Below are 21,951 nucleotides of genomic sequence, written 5' to 3'. Positions count from 1 at the left end.
GGGACAACTTTAACCGTACTAAAAATGGATGCACTATCGGAAGTAAACAGTTACCGCTTTATGAAGACTTTTCTAGATGTTGGAGTTGACCTGTGAAATTGGTTAGGTCAATACATCAAGAAGAATGTGGAAGGGAGAGCATGACTCCGCATTTGTCTGTTCTAGTTAATCTGACATTGGGCAGTTGGCGAGGTACACCCTGAACTGGTCGCCAGCCAATCACAAGGCACACATAGACGAACAACCAACCGCGCTCACATTCACACATAGGGACACTTTAGTGTGTTCCATGAACCTGCCACACATGCTTTTGGAATGTGAGAGGAAACCGTAACACCCGCAGAAAACCCACGCCGGCACAGGGAGAACATGCAAACTCCACACAGGTAGGCCAGACCCTGCACCTTGGCACGCCATGATGAGCAACAGCCTGACAAGAAGGCATGCTACTCACTTTTGCAGCCTGTTAACGATCCTAGCTCACGCGTACCGTTTTAAAATGCTTCTCTCGGCCCTCCAGACTCCCATTCTTTGCCCGTCCCTTCGTTTAATTGTACAAAACAAACTCTGATCACAAGCTGCAACTGCAGACTGCTGAGCACTAACTTACGGTGACGCAGTGACACGTCACCGGAGGTTAAAGATACCTGCTTTATTTTGTTGTCTTTTTTAAATACTTTTTGTGAAAGTGAGACTGATAGAATGATTAGGGTGTAATGTGCATTAACACAAAAAATATATTACTAACATTCACAGAGACACAAATGTTTTGGTTTTTCCCCCTCTACACCCCTCGGATCGACTTGGGACCAGTCCGCGATCTACTGGTCAATCGCAATCGACGTAATGGGCACCCCTGCACGAATCAGTCAACCACCGGGCCACCCGGAGTTGAACTCATGACTCACAATTTCTCCCTCAACAAACTCACCTAACCATGTCTCTATAAACCTTGCATTGTGTATTGGGACAGAAAGGGTCTCCCCCTCCCCTCTTAAACTATGTGAAGATAAAATTATATTATATAAAACGGCTGAGATGACCCCCAGTTTTTCCTAATGCCAAATCATCAGAAGACGAATGAGAAGTCACTGTGAAGCACTTTAAACACTTTGTAGGTGAAAAAGCACTACAAGTGAAAGCCAATTTACCATAGGTCCACCCCTGATAAACTGTGTGCGTGTGTGTGTGTGTGTGTGTGTGTGTGTGTGTGTGCGTGTGTGTGTGTGTGCGTGTGTGTGTGTGTGTGTGTGTGTGTGTGTGTGTGTGTGTGTGTGTGTGTGTGTGTGTGTGTGTGTGTGTGTGTGTGTGTGTGTGTGTGTGTGTGTGTGTGTGTGTGTGTGTGTGCGCGCACGTCCATACATGTGATGAGCGTTGCATTTGACCAGTATATCTGACTCATCCGAGCACATACCTGTACGGGCTACATGTGCATTGATGTAGAGGCTCGAGGGTAGCTACTGCAGCCCGGCATCCCTGGGGCCGAGAGTCGCTGCTGGCAAGTTTTGAGTGCACGGGGATGTTACCTCCGCTAACTGCACTCCCGTGTGCAACAACATGGTCGGACTGTCAAGCACAAGGTCAAGCCGAGAAGGGATGGCAGTGGCAGACACATACTTTGTCAGGGTCATAGGACAGTTTCTCTTTACAGATTTCTTTTGTATCATGTTTTTACTTTTTTCCCCCAAATTCATAAATCAAATCAGACATCATTTATCTCGGCAACCTGAAGCAAACTCGAAATACCCTATCTGGCTGTGACAAACATTTTTATGATCACGTGACTGTAAATGCATGTGCTAGCAATATCAGAATCAACAGTTGAATTGGTGATATCTACTGATGTTGACTTGATCATTATTCTGTTAGAAGAGATAATGAAGTTGACCCTTTTGAATACAAACCTTTCAAACTGGGGATTTGCATTTCTCTTTGGTGTCAGTGGTCGATATAAAAAGTTGAAAAGGCACCCTCCTCAGTGCGAAGACGATAATGGGGGTACTAACAAGTATCCCCGATACAGAACGCTGCACAAATCACATGCTGAGGTGGCATTTTGCTTTTTACAAGTTGTGTCGTAACAAGAGAGGCATCCTGATGGTGCACTTACTTTTAAAGCAATATTGCTCAATCTCTGCACAAGAGAGAGGCTTCTATAAGATCCTGATCAGCACTTTCCAGCAGAGGGACCTGAGAGATACTCTGAGTGAGATTAGTTGCCGCAGTGATTGGAGAAAATGGACCTCCAGCAGAATAGCTGAGATCCATTGATTAAAGCTGTCCGTGAACACTAGAATGTCTTCACTCAAACTGAAACTAGGGGAAAAGAGAATGCTTTTCATTGATTGAAGTTTGTTAAACTCGCATAAATTGATTTTCTGGGCAGTTTGAAGTGGTGCAAAACACTGAGCATACTATCACCTCATAAAGTTAGTAAATAGCTGTCTTGTTGCTTGTGCAACACAGACAGGCATTAGTATTCTCTTGGATTTGAATTCCTGTCACTCTGAGGAATCCAAGACAATTATCCACTCTTCTCTTTACTCTCTTCTGGTTCTTGCAGACTCCATAGGGAAATATGTGACTCTTTATGTTCACAAGCTAATTGCTGACATTGTCTGTCTGAGTTTAAGTGTTAGACAGAAAGCATACAGTGCACTAATCAGAGTACAGTTAGACACAGTTCTGAGGGTTTTGCTCAAAAAGGTTGCTCCAGTGATCAGCGCCGCACAGACAGCTGAGAATAGTTTCACACTTTGACGTCATTTTCACTTGTCAGCTCGGGAACAAACAAACCCAAACACCAACCACATTAGCAACAATTTTGGATGGACCCGTTTTTTGGTGTGCAGCACTGGATCAAGTTCTGTCATGACTGATGATTATTTTTACGTATTAAAAAACTAAATTTAACTTTATTTAAAAAACAGTTTGAAAAAAGAGCAACCACAGTTGTAATCAGGTGCTGTGCATACTACTAATCAAAAACATAAAACACAATAAAAGAAATGTATATTTATCAAGAAGTAAATAAATCGATATGTAAGCAAGAGCTTAACAAAAGTCATTGGAACAGTGTTCAGAAAGTGGATTTCTTAATTATAGCTGGCTCTAAATTGCATAATCCACAAAAGTAAAATCATAGCAAATCTTTCATTTGTTGACAGACTTTACTTTAGCCCCGTGGATAAATCAAGTTTATGATTTGGAGCTGCTGCATGCTTTCGTAAACATTTCCATGACATTTGTGAATTGAGCGCATTCTTTTTCATCATCATATAACACAACATATACTTGCATTTGACTGAAAAAAACAAACAAACATAAAACACAAGTTCAACAATTTAAGAAAGGGGTGTTGCCCAATCCAATGTTTAACTACAGTAATGAAGAGGTGTATAATAAGACTTGAGACCAGAGATGACACGCACAGCATTTATGTAGGGATCAATGCAGGAAATTAGAAACATATTTCCTCTACTAAAGTACACCCCAGAATACTTGCTGCTCAGCACCATTTGCTGATTTTTTTCAATATTAAAAAAAAATAATAATTGTCTTTGTTTTCTTGAGGAGAAGCAAATTCCATGTTTTTTGCGGAAAATCTATATTGGAGCTTTAGCTGTGTTTTTTTTCTTGAATAGTTTGGGTTTACTATCCCTCTTGAATAGCAGGGTTCCAATATATACTTTTAAGAGTGAACGCTGGCGCGTTTTGGCTGCCGCTGCTCAACCCGTATTGTTTTGTGTTTTTTGTTATTGTAAAGTGTCCTTGGGTGTCTTGAAAGGCGCTTATAAATAAAATGTATTATTATTATTATTATTATTATTAAGTTGTAATGTCAACATTCACCCTGAGAAGGCTGACATGGCATCGTGCCGGGTCTTATACTGTCCTAAACTACAACATGAGGACGCCTGATGGTTTTTTTTTTTTTGTTTTTTTTGTGGATTTGCAGGACAGAAATGGTACCTCGATAATAATAAAACTTTGTGTGAATTGATTTTTGTCACAAAAAGGAACAGGAGTTCTTGCACTTAATGTCGGTTTGGTGCGCAGCAATTTTTTCATCCATTTTATTTTTTTTGGTATTTGAATGGTAATTTTAATGCAAGAGACCCCTTTGCGCAAGGTGGGGAGAATCACAGTATGTGATTATTTTATTGTTTGCCTCTAAAAGCTGTGTTGTTGAATTGCAAATATTTTATTCATGCATTGAGAAGAAATGTACTTTGTATTATGAAGAGTAAAATACATTAAGTGCATGTATTTTGCACATACTGTGCGCTCGTACATTTCAAATATTTGTCATGCATGTGGTTAGGAGGTGTGTGGTCCTATGTAGGCCCCCAATAGCACTGATGAACAATTATGGCCCCTTCCATCATTTTAAGTTGCCCGTCCCTACTTTAGACCAGAATTTATAGCCAGTATGTTGTACTATCATGCTGATCCATACTTCAATATATTACATTGTACAATTGACAGTTTGAGCCAGCTACGTCTGTATTGCAGTGTATGATATTTAGCTTTATCTGCTGTAAGACTTTTGTGATCAATCCACCCATCTATTATCCAAAATTCACTGTAAATGAAATGAATAAATAAATGAATTCCTATTTGCGGTGACATTTTATTTTGGAACGTGATAGAAGTGCACCATCTCCATACCGCAGCATAGATTGTAAATAAAATGTACTTTAAATCCCAACCACAGATGGCCTACTGTCCGTTTATATGGACAGCCAACCTCACAGGTTTCATCCCGCCTCGACATCCCTTTTTATCATTTGTCAAGTCCGAACAGGTGTTTGGCCTGTGGTCATAGCCCAAATCAGATCCATTTCATCTGTAATCAGATGGTGCCTCTGGCAATGATGGAGGAGATCAGAGAGGTGATCAAAGAATCATAAGTCGGCCACACCTGACCAACCGACCATGACATAGACAAGGCGGTGAGTGGGAAAGAGAATGTCCGTGCAAGCATCAGCCAGAGGAGGGATGAGAGGAGAAAATCCTCAAAGGCCCGCAGAGTTTCTGGAGGGGTAACCATAAAAGCTGGCTGGCTGCAGGGAGACAGTAACTGCAGCACCATGCAGTCCCATAGGATTTGTTCTCTGACATTCATCAAGTAGAAATGGGTTGTCAGGGATAGGTTTTGCTTCACTTTGAGATAATTACTATGGCAAGCGCATACAAGTTAAACTTTTATTGGAAATGCGGTGCCATTTACTTGTAAATCATTTGAACGGGTGGATGCGTCTGAGCTGTTTAGAAAATCTGTCATAAAATGCAAATATAGTAAATGTGCTTTGGTGCATGAACATTAATGGGTGCTTTGCTGATTGGTGATAATTTAATTTCAACCAGTTCTGAGATTTTGTTCACCCATTGGGGAACTGATCAAAACTGTCTTTGACGATCAATCTTTGATAGATTCACACGCTGCCGCCACGATACACCATCCATCCATTTTCAACACCACTTATCTAATGAAGGAAGCATTTAATTTTGCTGCCTCTCTGGCATAAAAATATGAACAAAGATATATTTCGAATCAACACATAATTTTATGACGAATTAAAATGGATAGTTACATGTGTGCCCTAATGATCTCTTCATCTTGCACAGTACATTAGGGTGCCACGGTACAATGCTTCGAATTTACTGCCTAAGTGTTCATTTGTATTCACAGACATGGTCGCTACTTAATGTCATTTTAGGCTTACTCATGCATCCTATTCATGCAAAATAAAGACACCCTTCTCATGTGTTTCTCACACAAAAGGGTTGGATGGATGGATGGACTTTCATTCCAAATATGTCGACTGTAAATGTTGGTGTGTCGAGCATTGGAGCATCCATTGTTCCTATAATGGTGCATTCAAGTCCCTCAGTATGAACTGCTTTCAATTTGAAAATGGAAAAAAACAAACCTTGAAAAACATAATGCGTCTGCCCAGATGTTCAACTTTTTAATAAACTGATACGTCATTCATACAAGCACAATAACTGATCATTCACTTAATGTATATTTACTACTATTAACCAATAATCAACAGATAGGACCAAGAAATATATAGGTTGTATAACATCAAAATTCTCTGAGGGTTCGCAAACACAACACATGGACTTTCAAAGGGGTCAACTGTAGTCTTCGGAATTCAAAGGAACATAGACGACAAAGACATTAAAAGTTGCATCACTCAGATACGTTCTGCCATCAAGTCGACCACATCGTTTTCTGATGCTCACCATCACAACATCGCAACAAATAGCGGTACGTGTCATTATTACACCCCGTTTGCTGCCCTCTTATGTGCAACGGCGTTAGTTTTAATTAACGCCCAGTGGGGGAACTTTTGTCGATTGCTATTTATTAGCCAACAACCAATACCCTTTGCCGCCATTCTTCACAGTTTACATTCGCGTGTTACGACGCGTTGTCATATTGTACTAATCACTTTGGACTATTGAGATTCAACAAATCCGGATGCCTATTCTGAAGGTAAACTTCCAAACCAGGACTTTGTATGATATGAAAGAAGCACTCGTGGCAGTGATCATTTGAACGTTCATAATTAATTCTCGTCAGCATTATTGCCTTTCTCTTATCTGCCGATTGAGTAAAAGCGCTATAAAGCACCTGGTGTTTTCCCTCAGTATTTAAGTGAGAAGTAATAAAGTCCTCGTTGGCGTTTCTGACTTCACATCTCACATCATCAATTTTGCAGAGAGTTCTGTAACGTGGTATATTTATTTTTTTATGGGGAAAGTGAAAGTTGTTTTGCTCTGGAGTTGAACCTAGATCAGCTGACTCAACTGTACACTTGTGCATTAATATTCCAGACGTTCGGTTAAACCTGCCAGGTGGAATGTGTTGATGCTGGGATCGAAATCACTTTTGGATGTTGTTGAGAAAGTTGAGTATATTCTAAAAGCTGAGCTGTGATCCAAATATTACAGCTGGAAAAAAAAATGCTTTCCTAGTTGTTGTTGAAATTATTTTGCATATTCTCTCTAGGCACCTATGGTATGTTTTGAAACTTGCATTTAACCGTTCTAACCGTCAGACTAACAAAAATGAAAGTGGGGATGAACTTAGGTCACAAATTACCATAAGGCAACGAATCATTTTTTAGGGTATTGTGTTTGGAGCGACATATCCTGAACAACTCTACAGCACAAAAACAGCTGTCTGAAACTGCTCTTCAGTCAGCAAGAGTTTTTTTTTCTTTTTATGGATGTTTTGATGTATGTATAATACATATTTCTCATTAGTTTTGCAGGTTTCCATTCCTTTTGTTTAATTGCAACATTATTATTTGTAACTTCCTTTGCACATTCTTCTTTTGAATATTTGAGAATGCGCTGGCTGAGTTTCACACTCATGATGACTATTGACCTTGATGGCGCTTGGATTATTTTTATTTTTTTTTAAATCAGCCATTATAATTAAGCATCTTTAGCGTTCGTGGAGCTATTGCTCAATGTGAGGAGGAACATTGCATCGTATTTTTCGGTCAAAAAGTGTGAACTTGTTTGATCCAACCAGTTTTTTGTTGCCAGTAAGTCTCTAATTTAAAAAAAAAAAAGGCCTTTAATTTATTTCTCACAAAAGACCGCACAATCAATCTGCAACAGAGAATTTAAGTCCAAAATAAGACAACTAACTCTGAATTTAAGATTTATTTGGAATGAATAAACAAAACTGCAAAATAAAGCCGAACACTTCCTGAACTGTAGTCCTTTATACTAAATAAATAAATTAAAGTGTAATAAGAGATTCAACTCTTTGCCATCAAGCATGACACAGAGACGTTTGGAAAATAGGACTGGCTGAAAGTGCTGAATGGCTGCTAGAAAAAGTGTAAAGTATTCGGGAACTTATTGTTTTCTTAAAAAAGAAGTACCTCATCGTGAAACACGACAATGGCGTTCCCATTTCTGATCGTGCTGGCAACCAGTTCAGGGCCCCCGCCTACTGGCCGAAGCCGACGGCTGGGATAGGCTCCAGCACGCCCGCAATCCATGTGAGGATAAAGCGGATCAGAGAATGGATGGATGATTACAATTGATGGATGATTTTTAAAAAAAAACATGTGCACGCGCGTGTGTATGTGTGTGTGTGTGTGTTTATTTATTTATATATTTTCCCAGGATTTTCAGAAAAGTCCACTTTCATCTCTGTAAACCTTATAAATTTACATATAACTTCATAAATTCCATTTTATTGGGCATATGAGAGGATTGATAATTTGACATGGATATGCTCTGTAATCCGTGCATGCCATTTAGTTCCTCAGAGTAAAACGGCCAATACCATCGTGAATGGCCGATACATTGGAATAAGGCTGTTATCGCCTCAATACCAAGACATTGAAATGAGGCTATTATCGTCCGATACCGATACTTTCTATTGGTACTTGCCCATCCCAAGTTCATTTTAATGCTGGAAAAGCAGTGAAAGATGTCTGGCTTGGCTTGGAGCGGAAGGGGTAGCCGGAAGGAAGGAAGAGAGCTGATGCTAGATGAAGTGTTTGTTTTGCAGGGAGGCGAAAGAGGAAGGAACAGGGTGGGGGTTGCCGTTTACTGCGTGTGTGTGTGTGTGTGTGTGTGTGTGTGTGTGTGTGTGTGTGTGTGTGTGTGTGTGTGTGTGTGTGTGTGTGTGAGAGAGAGTGCGCATGTGTGTGTGCATTCACGGGTTAATGGACATTACGCGATAGCTGTAGACCAGCACTGCAACCCACACAAAAGTCAGAGGTTGGGGGTTAAAAGTGAGACAGTGGCTTGACAATCAGCTGGGAGTGTGTTGGAGGAGGAGGGGAAGGAAACGGCTGTTAGGAAAACACATGGATAAAATAAAGGTGAGATGGAGGGCAGTGTAAAAAGACTTGCACACTAACAAAGAAAAAGAACACTTGAAGAATGAAGTTGAAAACCTCCCTCATCCTACCCCCCCCCCCACCCCACCCGACATCCGCCCCCACATTGACGAAACCCCACTACTTTGCTTCTCCCTTAAGGGAGTCATCTTACCTCAAGTAAGTACACGACAGTGTGTGTGTGTGTGTGTGTGTCTGTGTGTGTTCCAACCAAAAATGCACACAGGCTCAGAAACCTAATCAGAACATGTGGCATTTCAGTAGATGCTTTAATGAGCTTTCTTCTTGTGGAGTAGTGACTGATATTATTTAGGCTGCCATGCCGCAGCTCATTAGTTAAAGCAGCCTCAACAACAGCACCAGCCTCGAAAAGATGATTTAAATGAGGTGACACTGCAGGACCTCACAGAGGCAGCGTGCAGACACAATGCAATTGCATTAATGTGGTCATCAGCGGAGACCTGGGATGTATGTCATTAGCTATGGCGGCATCATGAGAAATCATAAGAGTAGGCTTGATTCAAAGAATAAATCATGTGTTTGTAAAGTTGTTTAGGTGCAACCGAATGACAAATGATGCAATTTTAGTCGGACATTGGTTTTGAGATTAAAGTCGCCAATAAAAGCCACATGGCATCTTGTTAAAATACTCTTTTTAATCGCCATAAATTATTCCCCTTCCGCACTGAGCCGCATTACGATTAGAAGTCGAGTCCATTCTATGCTTTGGAGTGCCTAGTGCGTTTGTCTATCTGTTGCTTTGTTTGTGTGTGTGTGGGTGTGTGGTTTTTTTTGTGGCAGGGGTGGGTAAAATTACGAAAGGCCATTTATGGCTTACTATTGATCTTGCCCCCACCCCCACCCCCAAAACATCTCAGGCTGTTATAATTAAATAGGCATTTGTAATTAATTTCATAGGTGTTTTTTGTATAGAGCAGTGGTTCTTAACCTTTTTCGAGGTACTGAACCCAACCAGTTAATATGCACATTCACCGAACCCTTCATGAGTGAAAAAAAAAAATTATAGATTCGATATATTTTTTTAAAAAAACACACATTTATTAAAAACAGAAAAAAGTCAATAAAATTTCAAGAGATAAGTATACTTTTTTTAAACTATATGACGTACTATCACGACAGTCACACGTTGACTACTAAGCGAACTAAATTTCCCACAGCACTGATTGGACAAGCCATGTCATGTGATCATCTGCAGCCAGTGATGGCCAAGCGGGCGTGTCACAACTAATTAACATGTTGAGTCACATGTGTCTTACCCTCCATTGGCAGAGGCTCCGTCGAACCCCTGAGACAACTCACCGAAACCCTTGGGTACCCAGGTCAAGAACCACTGGTATTGAGAATCATCTGTTGGAGAATTTACTGCAGAAGATTGCAGAGTTTTGTGCTTCATTTAAAATGTCATGAAATGGGTTGCAGTTTGTACAAAAGATAAGCAATTTTGTTTGGAATGTTGTTCCCATCTTGTGCAAAATGGGAAACAAAACATAACCCTCAATTGATACCACGTACCAAAGTTTCATTTTCGGGGGTGTTTCCTCCCCTCCACCCCATTGTAATAATTTTAATTTTAAACTATTGTTATTAATAACTATTACCTGTATATTGGGAAATTCTATGAGGATTTCATGTAAATGTAAACTATAGACCGCTTCATCCCTATTTGAACATGCAGAAGAATCTTCACTTAATCCAGCCTTCAGGATGCTCACTTCACTCTGTTACCCCTTTGCATAGTTCTCGAAAGAGGGAAAATTCCCGTAGGTTTTTATATAGCAGCACCCTCAATTTTCATCTCTTTTTTTTCTATCTGTTCAACCTTCCCTTCGACTTCCCAACCCCCATCCCCCATCTCTATGTCTTCTCTGCTCACTCAAGCTTTGGCCGCCCACTAAGGCCTCCAGCATCGATCCAATAAAGCCAGTCGCGTGCATTCCCAGATTTGCCGATTTCACACAAATGTAGCATTTGAGAATGGTCATTTCACAGCACATAACCATCATCTGATTTGGACTTACCCTCTTATTTTCTTCGTAAACATGGAATCAATAACAGTCATTTTGTTTTGATTGACACACACAAAAGCATGCAAACACACTCTCACACACACACATCTTCAAATTGCATTTTCCTGCACCACCTGTGAAGCAAATCACCCACATTTTTTTCTAGGAAATGTCATCTACTGTACATGAGGTAGGTGAGATGGGGATAAGGATGTAGGACCCAAAATTGTTGGACGTAAACAGTTAAAGTGCTTTGCATTCAGTTAGTAACGATTTGACATTTTGTGCTGGTTGTGAAAGGTCAACAGAAGCCTCCACAGTTTACATTATTGAAAACCATTTTGCTCAAAACACTACAGAGACAGAATTCAAAATTGACGGGATAGTCTTTGCAGAAGTCAACTCAAAAATTTACAGTGTTCTATGCACCCCCACTAGTCCAAACACAGTATTTGGATTAATAATGCATTTGTGAAATATGAATTAAGCAACAAAGTCCCCCAATTTTTTGTGCATTTTAGGGGACAGCCATTTTGCCACTTGCTGTCGGCTAAAAATGACATCACAGTTGCTCAGGTAACGACCAGTCATTACCTGAGCCCTGAGCAACTGTCATGTCGACAGAAAGTGATAAACCCCAAGATGGCTAAAACCGGGTGCATTCTCTTCCTCAATTCATATTCCACAAACGCAATATTCATCAGGATACGGCGTTTAGACTTATTAAACATAATGTTGAAAAGAAAATCTTTGACATGACTTCCCCTTTAAGGGAATGAGTCAAGGCACAACTTCATATTGCCATTTATCGTGGTTTTGGGTCACACCTCACACATGGCCATCCTGAAGAACTCATGACATTCAATCACGGATCTTAAATACTGGATGCAGGCTTCATGTATTTGGTGATCGATTCATCGTTTTGCTCTCATCATCTTGATCATTGATCAACAAAGACATGTTATTAGCCCTTCCAGACGACACTACATTTTTTCAGTTTTCTGATTGCTAACATTTCAATGCAATGTAAAGTTGAATCGTAAGTGTGAAACCTGTAATGAGCTTCAATTTACCACAATAATGCAATATGAGCTCCACAGTAAGCCATGTTTGAAAAAAAATACTGGATGCCACATTTTATTTTAAAGAAAGCTGCAGTAGTTTGTCATTAAAAAAATGTAAATCCAATATATTCACACAATAACTCATGACACCAAACTCATTGTTCAGAGGTGATGTTTTTCTTTCTTGAGTTTCATTGTGCTTCACTTTTTGAATTTATGTCAGACAAACAGTCTGCCTTTGGGACTCCTGTCATTGACTTTTAATGCCACGCAGTCGCTGTACACTTGACACGTTCATTAGGTATAAAGCTGTTCATTTACAGCATACTGCTATTGAATCGTCCTTGCCTCAACATTCATTTCCGAACGCATTGGCGTCTGAGGCATTGCCAGCGCAATTAACTCTGATAACGTAGCCCCAGTTTAATATACTGCTGCTGAATTGGCTCAACGAGAGTGCAGTGATAAGCACTTTCACAGCTTTTTGAGTGGCAATAGCTTTTATTATCAATGAGACTAAAGGAGGGACACAAAACTTTCCTCCGCTAAACTCCAGCCAAAGGTCATTAAGGTTTGTTTGGTTTTTTTTGTTTATTGTGGGCGGACACTTGCACAGATTAGGAATCTGCAGTGGTTTTGTCTGCCTTGGTTATTTGCATAATTTATTCTATACAATATTGTGATTGAAAATGACATGTCAGCAACGGTGACTGAGTGGTTGGCAGCTCTTCCTGCTTCCGTGTTTTTCCCCGCATTCTGCCACCGTTTCAAAAATATTCAGTTTGTTGAAAACTCTAAATTGTCCTTAGGTGAGTGAAAGAATGCAAATGTGAGTGCACATCATTTATCTCTATTTACCTCACGACTGACTGGCGACCAGTTCTGGATGCTACCTCGCCTCTTGCCCATGCAGAATCTGCCAAGACGCGGCCCTCATCCGTGACCTGCATAATGTAACGCGTTGTGGAAAATGGGTGTGTTTTTGTTTCGGTTTTTATGACTGCCCAAGTGTTACTAGTTACTGGAAGTCCAATTTATGCCTTCTGGAAAAATATCTAATGCAGAACTGAGTAAAGAGAATGGATTTCTGCCTCGCTCAAACTGACATGGTGTTTATTTTTTTTGTGTGTGTGTTTTTTCCTTTCGGCAGATTGCCAGGAGCCTCTCTGCTCTCCTGAGTCCTTCTTGATCATCCGAGTGAGGTCTCAGTCCCCCACTCGCACCATTTCCACCAAATGGGAGTTTACGTCAGAGAAATGGCCTGGGTGAAGGTCTTGCTCTTGTTGTCCCTATTTGGATGTGAAAAGTCTCTGGGACTTAACTGGAACCCAATCCCACGCAAGACTGTGCGCTATCAGGGTAAGTGAGCTGTGCAATACTGAGACTGTGTTTAACTTCGACGACAATTGAATTGTTGCATTGAAAGGTACGAAATATCCCCAAATCCCTCTTTGGAGTGGCAGAGCAAAATGCCACCGCATCTGTGGGATTGGATAAATGATCACGAGCTTGAAACCTTGTGACAAAATTGAAAAATTATCATGCAAACGGATGTGCGTCTTCTCTCCTGCCGTTTCTTCTTTTTGTATGTAGTCACAGCAGCCAGTGCAATCTGTCTTTTCCTTGACAGTTGCGGCATGCTGTTTGCGGTACAATAAAATAAGACACGCGGTCCTCCAATATGTTGTTTCCCGATAAGAATGCATGGTAGTAGGTCTGCGATTTAATTTTTTCACTTTGTCCATTTCCTTCTCGCTCAGCTGTGTCACCTCGGCATGCGGCTCGTTCAAGCAGACTTTCTACAAGGTGTTGAAATGTGACCATGGGATTGTTTTTCCTCACTCTGATGGATTCTTTGGTTAAGTGCGTCACAAACTATCAATATTCCCGCTGAATTTAACCTCCTTTGTAGTGTTAGAAAATGAATTGTGTTTGGACAGCCAAAGAGGCTTCCCCATTATCAGAAAAGGATGATGTCAGATTTTTATTCAGACGCTGTGCTGACCCAAAGTCAAATAGAAATGACGCCAAGCTAATCCTGATGCTAAACTGCATTTGCACTCTTTGCCTTCATCCTCCATTGCAGCCATGCCTGGCGTTCTTTACTGAACAATGCCAATTGTTGCAAGCGGGCATAGAAACGGTGCTTGTTTTAATCCGTCAAGAGGAAGTGAAGCACTCTCTTATTTGTGAATTTTGCAAATACATTTTTCTTTTAAGCCTCTCAGTATCATCTATCGCACCTTTCATCTTATTTATCCATCTTCCAGACTCCGTTCTGAATTTTTTTTTCCCCTTTTATCCTTCCCCTCCCGTTTTGCTTTGTATGCTTATTGAATGAACCCGAAATGCTCCTGTGACGTTTTCGCAAAGAGCTCAGATTTCCTCAACTCTCCAGGAGAACAATGCGCTTGTGGTTGTGTGGGTGCTATTTCAAAAGCTTTTTTTTTTTTGTACATTCCCGCTGAACTGAATTTGGAAAATAATCCAACTGCAATTTTTTTCCACGCTCAATATTGTAGATTGCGATTTCATATGCGTTTTCTTTTTTTATGTCCAAGGTATATTTCAACAAACACATGCAATTGATGAATCTTAACTCATTCACTCCCAATGACGTTTTTAAACGTCTTTTCAGATTTCGTCCAGAATTGGCTGGTACTGAATGAGTTAATGACAATAAACAATAGATATAGTATAGTCTTTTAAGATAATGGAAATTAAGCATTATTTAAAATGATAAACAGTTTATCTACCGACTACCTTTACAGGTGCAAATTTACTGAATACGTTGGTGTGCCGTCTTCTAAGCATTCACCACAACATTCTGCCAAACTAGTCTGGTGAATGCAATATATGTACATACAGTACTGTAAATTAGAATTAAATTGCACACATTAAAGTGCAGATAACAACAATGACATTAAAAAAAATCTGGTTTTAACATGTCAACATATCCAACTCGACATGTTTCATGAAACTTTGTTTTCTAAACGTTTCGACTGCACTTTTTAAACAATAAACTTTTTTCGGCTGTCTACAAAGAAAACTGTCATTATGTATGCGAAAGTGTAGGAAAAGTAAAATTACAGCATTTTGTATGATGTAACATCTTCTGATTCCAAAAACGGATCAGCGCCCGCAGGCATTATAAGTGGCCACGACAGCAGCAATCATCAATTAAAGGAAGAATAACCCCATTCATGAAATTGAATGACACAACATCCGACCACTTAAGGACGAAATGATCCTCTTAATATTTGACCGCTGACACAACTTCACACAGGGGCCACCATTTTCAAATCATTTGATCAGCAAATGTGTTTTGATTGGTCACAGTTTTAGGAGCGCTTTAGTAAGTTTTCTTACTTATTTTTACCTCATGAGGCGAAAAAGATCAAACATGTTCGATACTCACTTTAAGTTCTCGTGAGACGGAAAAAATTTGAATTATACGGACCTAGCATGGCAGGCTTTAATTACATTGCATTGCTGTCTCTGCAAGCCCTGGAACCAGTCAAATGGCAACTTTTTGCAATAAGCAAATCACATTATGTTATTTCACGGTTATAATGCAAATGCGATTAATCGTTCGGACCAATTATCCACCCGCCTTGCCAGCTGCTCGATTTCACGTGGCCATCCATCTCACGCCTCATATTCCTCAAAGCTCAAGTCACTTTTGATGCATCGTTTCGATACAAGAAAAGGGATTTGAATGAAGAAACTGTTGTTGTGAAATTTTCTGAGTGATCAATCAAGCATCTGGTGACATCCATCCATGCTCTGTCTTCAAGTGTACCTGCAACGGCCCATTTCAAGGTCATGATAGGGAAATATGAGTAATATAGTAAAGTGTGATAAATATCTGGTGTACCCATCATTGTTTCTTTTTGTTGCATGCCCGCAATCCCCTCGGTTAATTTTCACACAAAGCGTGCCTGTACTGGATATGCAGCGGGCACTCATTCAAGGTGCATGATTGGTTCCTCGTGCGACATCGACCAATGGCAGCACCGAATGGATTTATCCCATGAGCTGATTGGCTGCGCATCTTCGCAGCCCCGCCCAGCACCTTGAGTCTCGTCACGCTGGTGACTCTCTGGCATACTGTCTCTTCTGTTGTTTCTACAAGAGAGCGAGCGATAGAGGGGGCGGGAGTGACGGGAGTGACTGTCCCAAAGCAGCAGCACATCTCTCTTCGCATCCTTCTCATCAATACCGATTAATTGTCTTATTAACACATCGGCCGTGCTGGCCAGGAGCTAGCTGGAGGCTAACGGTGGCTACATTGTCAGAGCGTCAAATGAGGGCCGCCTTGTGCGCCACCAGCACAAGTCTCTTCGCCTCTCTCAGAAGGCAATGCTGATGAATGTTAATTACTGTATAAGGTTTTATAATTAAAGATTTAAGTAAATACATCTTTGTCTCAAATATGTAAAGTAAAAATACTGTTTACATATTTTAAACATGCTGGTACCCACAAACCCTTACACAAAAATTCCTGGTGGGGAGGCAAACCCTACGTCGCGGATCTTCCTCTTTCGCGGGGGGTCTCGGTCCCCATTAACCGTGATAAGTGAGGGATCACTGTGTGTATATATATATATATATATATATATATATATATATATATATATATATATATATATATATATATATATATATATATATATATATATATATATATATATATATATATATATATATATATATATATATATATATATATATATATATATATATATATATACACACACACACACACACACATCCATTTTCCGAACCGCTTGATCCCCACTAGGGTCGCGGGGGGTGCTGGAGCCTATCCCAGCCATCTCCGGGCAGTAGGCGGGGGACACCCTGAATCAGTTGCCAGCCAATCGCAGGGCACACAGAGACGAACAACCATCCACGCCCACACTCACACCTAGGGACAATTTAGAGCGTCCAATCAGCCTGACATGCATGTTTTTGGAATGTGGGAGGAAACCGGAGCACCCGGAGAAAACCCACGCAGGCCCGGGGAGAACATGCAAACTCCACACAGGGAGGCCGGAGCTGGAATCAAACCCGGTACCTCTGCATTGTGAAGCCGACGTGCTAACCACTGGACTACCGGGCCATATATATATATTTTTTTTTTTTTTTTTTGAGCCAGAAAAGTCCTCGGACATAGATTGCGGTGACGAAAAGTCAACTTTTAGATTCCCATTGAGTGTGACACAGACTTCATGTAACTGTGTTTCAAACATTGCTTGCCTACGGATGTAAATCTGTATTGTCTTTTTTTTTCCTCACTTGGTGACCCTAATAAGCTGTTGTAGAAAAGTTCTTCCAAAAAAAAACAGAAAAAGAAAAAAAGACTCCATTGCCAGGGATGCGTTGAAAATTAGACGCTTGTTTGCTTCATTTTCATCAGTTAGCGCCACACAAAATCCATGCAATCCTTTGTGAATTTGGCCCATAATCTCTCCAGTGTGAGACATGACAGGAACACCTCACCAAAGAGGCATCCGGGAGGCATCCTGGTCATATACCCGATCCACCTCATCTGGCTACTCTCAATGCGGGGAGGAGTGGATGACAAGCTTCTTACCCCTATCTCAAAGCAAAACAAAGTTACCCAAGTGTTGCTCAGCACTCACCTATTCTAGCGGTGCACCAAAGGGGACCAACAGTAGCCGACGAATGCCATTTTTCAGAACTCTCTGCCTCCTTCCTTTCTTCCTATCTTCCCCACTTCCCTACCTCTGAAACCACTGGGTGACATTAGAAGGTATTGCTCTTATTACTTGTGGTGCAGCATTGAGTCCTGAAACCGGAGAGAAGGCACATCAAGTCTCCTCTTATTGCCTATCCGACGTGATTTGACACTTGAGTGCAGAAAGACACTCGGTACAAATTGATTTATATTGGAAACGAGTAGGATTATCTTACTCATTGAGAGATTGCTCCACTCTGTGATAGAAAAATGAGATTTTCAGGCTCAATACCAGGGTAAATGACTGATATGGATGAAGGTGAAAGGAGAAAGATGAAATAGAAAAACAAAGCTGCAGAAAAAGAAAGGCGGGGCATGTTTCAAATGGCGATGGAGTAGAAATGAAATGGTAAAAAAGCAAAAAGGTAGATGGAGAAAGAGAGGGAGATGGGTCAGTCACAGTGCCTTAAAAGGACAAAAATCTGTGTGTGCATGTGTCTATGATTGTGTGTGCGTGTGTGTGTGTGTTTGTGCGTGTGTGTGTGTGTTTGTGCATGCATGCATGTGTGCGTGTCTACCTATCTAAGGATACATCTTTTCACAGACATACAAAATGCATTCTGTTTGTGTGTGTGTGTAGCTGTGTCGTCGTCCTTTGTGCACTGCTTACGCTTGCCGTATGAAGGTTTTTGGAGTTCTTGGGCAGAGCAGAAGGGGTGCTTGTCTGTTTTTATGTTTGTGTAAATTAGGAGGGTGATAGTGAAATCTAAGCTGAGATGGATGCAGAGATATTCTCCCCCTGCCCCCACCCCTTCCTACCAACTCATCACCCCTCCCTGCAATTACACAAAGAATACATGCGGATGCAGAACAAGAAAATAAACATCCTCTGCGAGTGTCCTGTTGCCATGTAATCTACTGTGCCTTCCTCCTTCCCACACTATTTGAAAAGTCAAATTTTGACATTTTAAATGTTAAAATGTTTTTCCTCGCAAGCCATTCATAACATTATAGGCACACAAAATTCACAATAATCACTGCACTTTGTTTTTAACTCATTCAGTACCAGCCAATTCTAGACCAAGTCTGAAAAGACGTTTAAAAACGTCTTTGGGAGTGAATGAGTTAACTAACTACTTACATATACTGTATGTATATATAACATTTCCATGTTTTGTTTTGATTTTATTGACGGTGTATAATTATGTGAGTACTGTGTACATTTCGCCATGAAGGTTCTGATTGTTATTTAGAAAATGGATCCTCTTCTTAGTTCCCGCCCATTCTATCTTGTCACGAAACATCAAGGCCAAACACAAAATGACCTGCCAAGACTTTGGCACGAAATCATTCAAAAAGCTGTATTTCATTGTAATTGGCTTCCCAAGTGCCAATGTGAACCATGCTGCATGACAAATCTAGTAAAATAAACCGAGGCAGCAAACGTGGCAGAAATGCAAAGTAACTTTCAACATAACTCAATGTTCTACGAAGTACCGCGCCTTACTTTTTGCCCAAAATACAACAAAAGGCTTCTGGAATCAGCAGACACACCCACCGTTTCTTTCAGTGTTTGTATTTAGCATTGTGACCACAGTGTTGTCTTTATTACGGTGATACAGGACTCTGTGATTGAACTGCAGTTTGAGGTTTTCAGATAAACATTAAATCTGTGGACTCAGTTGACACATGAAACTTATAAGTGCTTTTACTACGTTTAAGCTTGCAAGCAATATTATCCGAGAAGGGCACTTGTCATGAATCAGCCTGTCGTGTAAACTTGAAGTCAACTTTCCTGTGCGTCAAGTCATGCCTTTTTTATGAGCCTGAATATTTTGGGGGCCATCTTTCTTTTTTCATCTGTCCCTCAGACCTTGCCACACACACTAACAATTACGCAGCATAGCAAAGCCCAGTGACGAAGACCAGTGAACCAAAACTATGCCAAAATAAATCAGCTAAGGTTAAACAAAGAACAGAGGCAAAGAAAGCAAAGGACAGAGAGAAGAAAGGGAGCCCCAAGAAATGTAACGTGTTTGTAAATTGAGCCCCTTTCATGCATTAGGTCAACCCATGCAATTTTTAAAGGGACCCCAAAGCCCAAAAAAAAAAAAAGACTGATCTATAGATTGATGTAGAAATGCTGGGAGAGACAAATGGCAAGTTGTGAGTGTGGAAAAGGGACGGACGGGCCCCTGACCTCAAGAGAATCTCTCTCTCTTTCTCGCTCTTTTTTTCTTGCATTCTGTCCCTTCCCTATCTTCTCAAAGCCCCCAATTACAGTAATGAGTAGTTGAGAGCGATGCAGAGGAGGCAGAGCAAGGTTGTGCGTGACTGGCAGGACAGATGCGGGAGGAGGAAGAAGGAAGTGGAAAATGCATCGCCGCTTCTCTATCTGCGTTGAATGTCACTCATCTCCCGCTCCTGAGCTGATTGGTCAGGAGAGATTAACAACTTGGACCAGATGTCACGACCTGGAGTGTGCACTGTTGACACACAGACTCTGAAAGAGCCGATGTGTGACCAAGTGGGCATGTGGATTAAAGTGAAAATGCCACCCCTGGCTGCTCTCATGCAAAGCACTTCCTTGCAGCAGTATTAAAAAGGTTTTGGTTTTTTTTTTTTTCTGATTCCCTGATTTTCTGCTCTTGGCCCTATGTGCTGAAACAGTATAGTCCATTATATCTAGCCTTTAACAGAGTGAGAGGAGAACACCCTGAGGCCAAGAGAGAGATTTTATATCTTAAAGTGAATTAAACATACTGTATATGAATTTCACCCCCTGATGCACATATACTAAATAAGTAAAAGCATTGGCACTCAGCGCTTAATCAATCCCTAATTGGACTCGGTCTTTCTTTTGTACGGATGACATCATTCGTATAGCAGACGACATGCACACATTTTCCACAGAGGTTTATGTGTCCATTTCGAGAGAAGTGATTCTGCTTGGACTCAATCTGCAGTGTTATTGCACCACTTGATGGTTTTGGATGTAAGTGAGCTGAGCTCCTTAATCCGCCATTAAAGCAGAATTCGAATGGTCACAGAAATTGGTCGGTGACGCTCACGCTGTCAGGCTGTGTTTTTGTAAAAACTGAAAGCATCTGTTCTTTTGAGAAGCTCTGAGCAATCTGTAAGAAGTTCATCAAAAGAAGAAAAAAAAAAGGATTATTCTACTTATCATTGGAAGGTCATATTGTGTGTTATTGAACTCCTTGCCACATCTTTGCTAAGATTGTCAGGATTGCCTCTGTATTGCCGCTCGGCTCTCCGTGCTATGGGAGCATTTTGGCGACCCGGTTAAGAGAAGACAAGAAAATCTTGTCATTGGCGAGACCCAGACTATTTTCCGTGAGTGTATTTGGACAAAGAAAAACTATTAAAATCTGAACCATCTTAAACGAAATGCACATTTTGAGAAATGCCGCTGCTATTAAGTATTATTAAAAACGTGATGACCAATTACGAGACGAAAATAGCGCCCACGTCAGAGCTGACGATTTCTCAACGTTTAAACATTATTCTAAAATCTGATGACGAGACTGTTGGTCTTGTGCAAATCCAGTCAGTGAAAGCCAGAACATCTCGCTTCCCCGTGCACTTTTTCTTCTCATGCTCTCATTCTGTCTTCCACCTGACGCTCTTCTGAACTGTCGATGCAACAGAGCACTGACTTCCATCGCTGAGTGTGTTTTTGTGTGTGTGTGTGTGTGCGTGTGCTGTATTTATTTATTTTTTCAAAATATTTTCTGTGAGTTTTCTTTGAAAGTGGGCATCCTCTTCGATGAGGGCTTGTCAGTTTGTCTTGAGTCTCATGGCACTGTCCTACCCAGCGCCTCTCCCTCTTGTCTGTCCGTTTCTGCTTCCCATTCAGCGTTTGTTACTACTTCAAAGGTCTCCTTAAAATAGTCCTTTAATCATAGTTTGGTGTGTGAGCGGCCGGGCGGTTGCGAGCTATAAGCAGAGGCTGTATATATTTATAGCAGACGGGGAGTTCTGCTGCAAGGCTCATGGAGGCAGATCACAAAGTTTAGGGTATGAAGTCGACCTTCTCAGACAACAATGAAGCAACGTGGATCCCCCCTTGCTTCACTCCCCTCTCAGTCTCCACCTTCCCTGTTCACAATAATTTGTCTTTGCCTAAGGATGCAATATTTCCAGCTTTTGACCATTTCCCCATCACGTCAGACGATTAATTACAATCCTTGAGGCAGCTTCTGGTTTCTGTTCATATGAAAATGAGCTTTCACATCTTTTAAATCGAGCCT

General features: G+C 40.9%; 1 protein-coding gene across 1 annotated transcript in view; it reads left to right on the top strand.

Moving 5' to 3' along the window:
* The window catches only part of sema4c (sema domain, immunoglobulin domain (Ig), transmembrane domain (TM) and short cytoplasmic domain, (semaphorin) 4C), a 96,817-nt gene that overhangs the window by 46,473 nt on the left and 28,393 nt on the right, over positions 1 to 21,951 (top strand). The window contains exon 3 of the mRNA XM_086112086.1: positions 13,127 to 13,335. Within this exon, the coding sequence (XP_085968212.1) occupies positions 13,212 to 13,335 (124 nt within the window). The 5' untranslated portion in view covers positions 13,127 to 13,211. The remainder of the gene's footprint in view (positions 1 to 13,126; positions 13,336 to 21,951) is intronic.

Source organism: Hippocampus guttulatus, chromosome 5 (assembly GCF_054856545.1).
Source record: "Hippocampus guttulatus isolate MCC_2025c chromosome 5, RoL_Hgut_1.0, whole genome shotgun sequence".
NCBI lineage: Eukaryota > Metazoa > Chordata > Actinopteri > Syngnathiformes > Syngnathidae > Hippocampus > Hippocampus guttulatus.
This window is presented reverse-complemented; position numbering and strand designations above follow the sequence as displayed.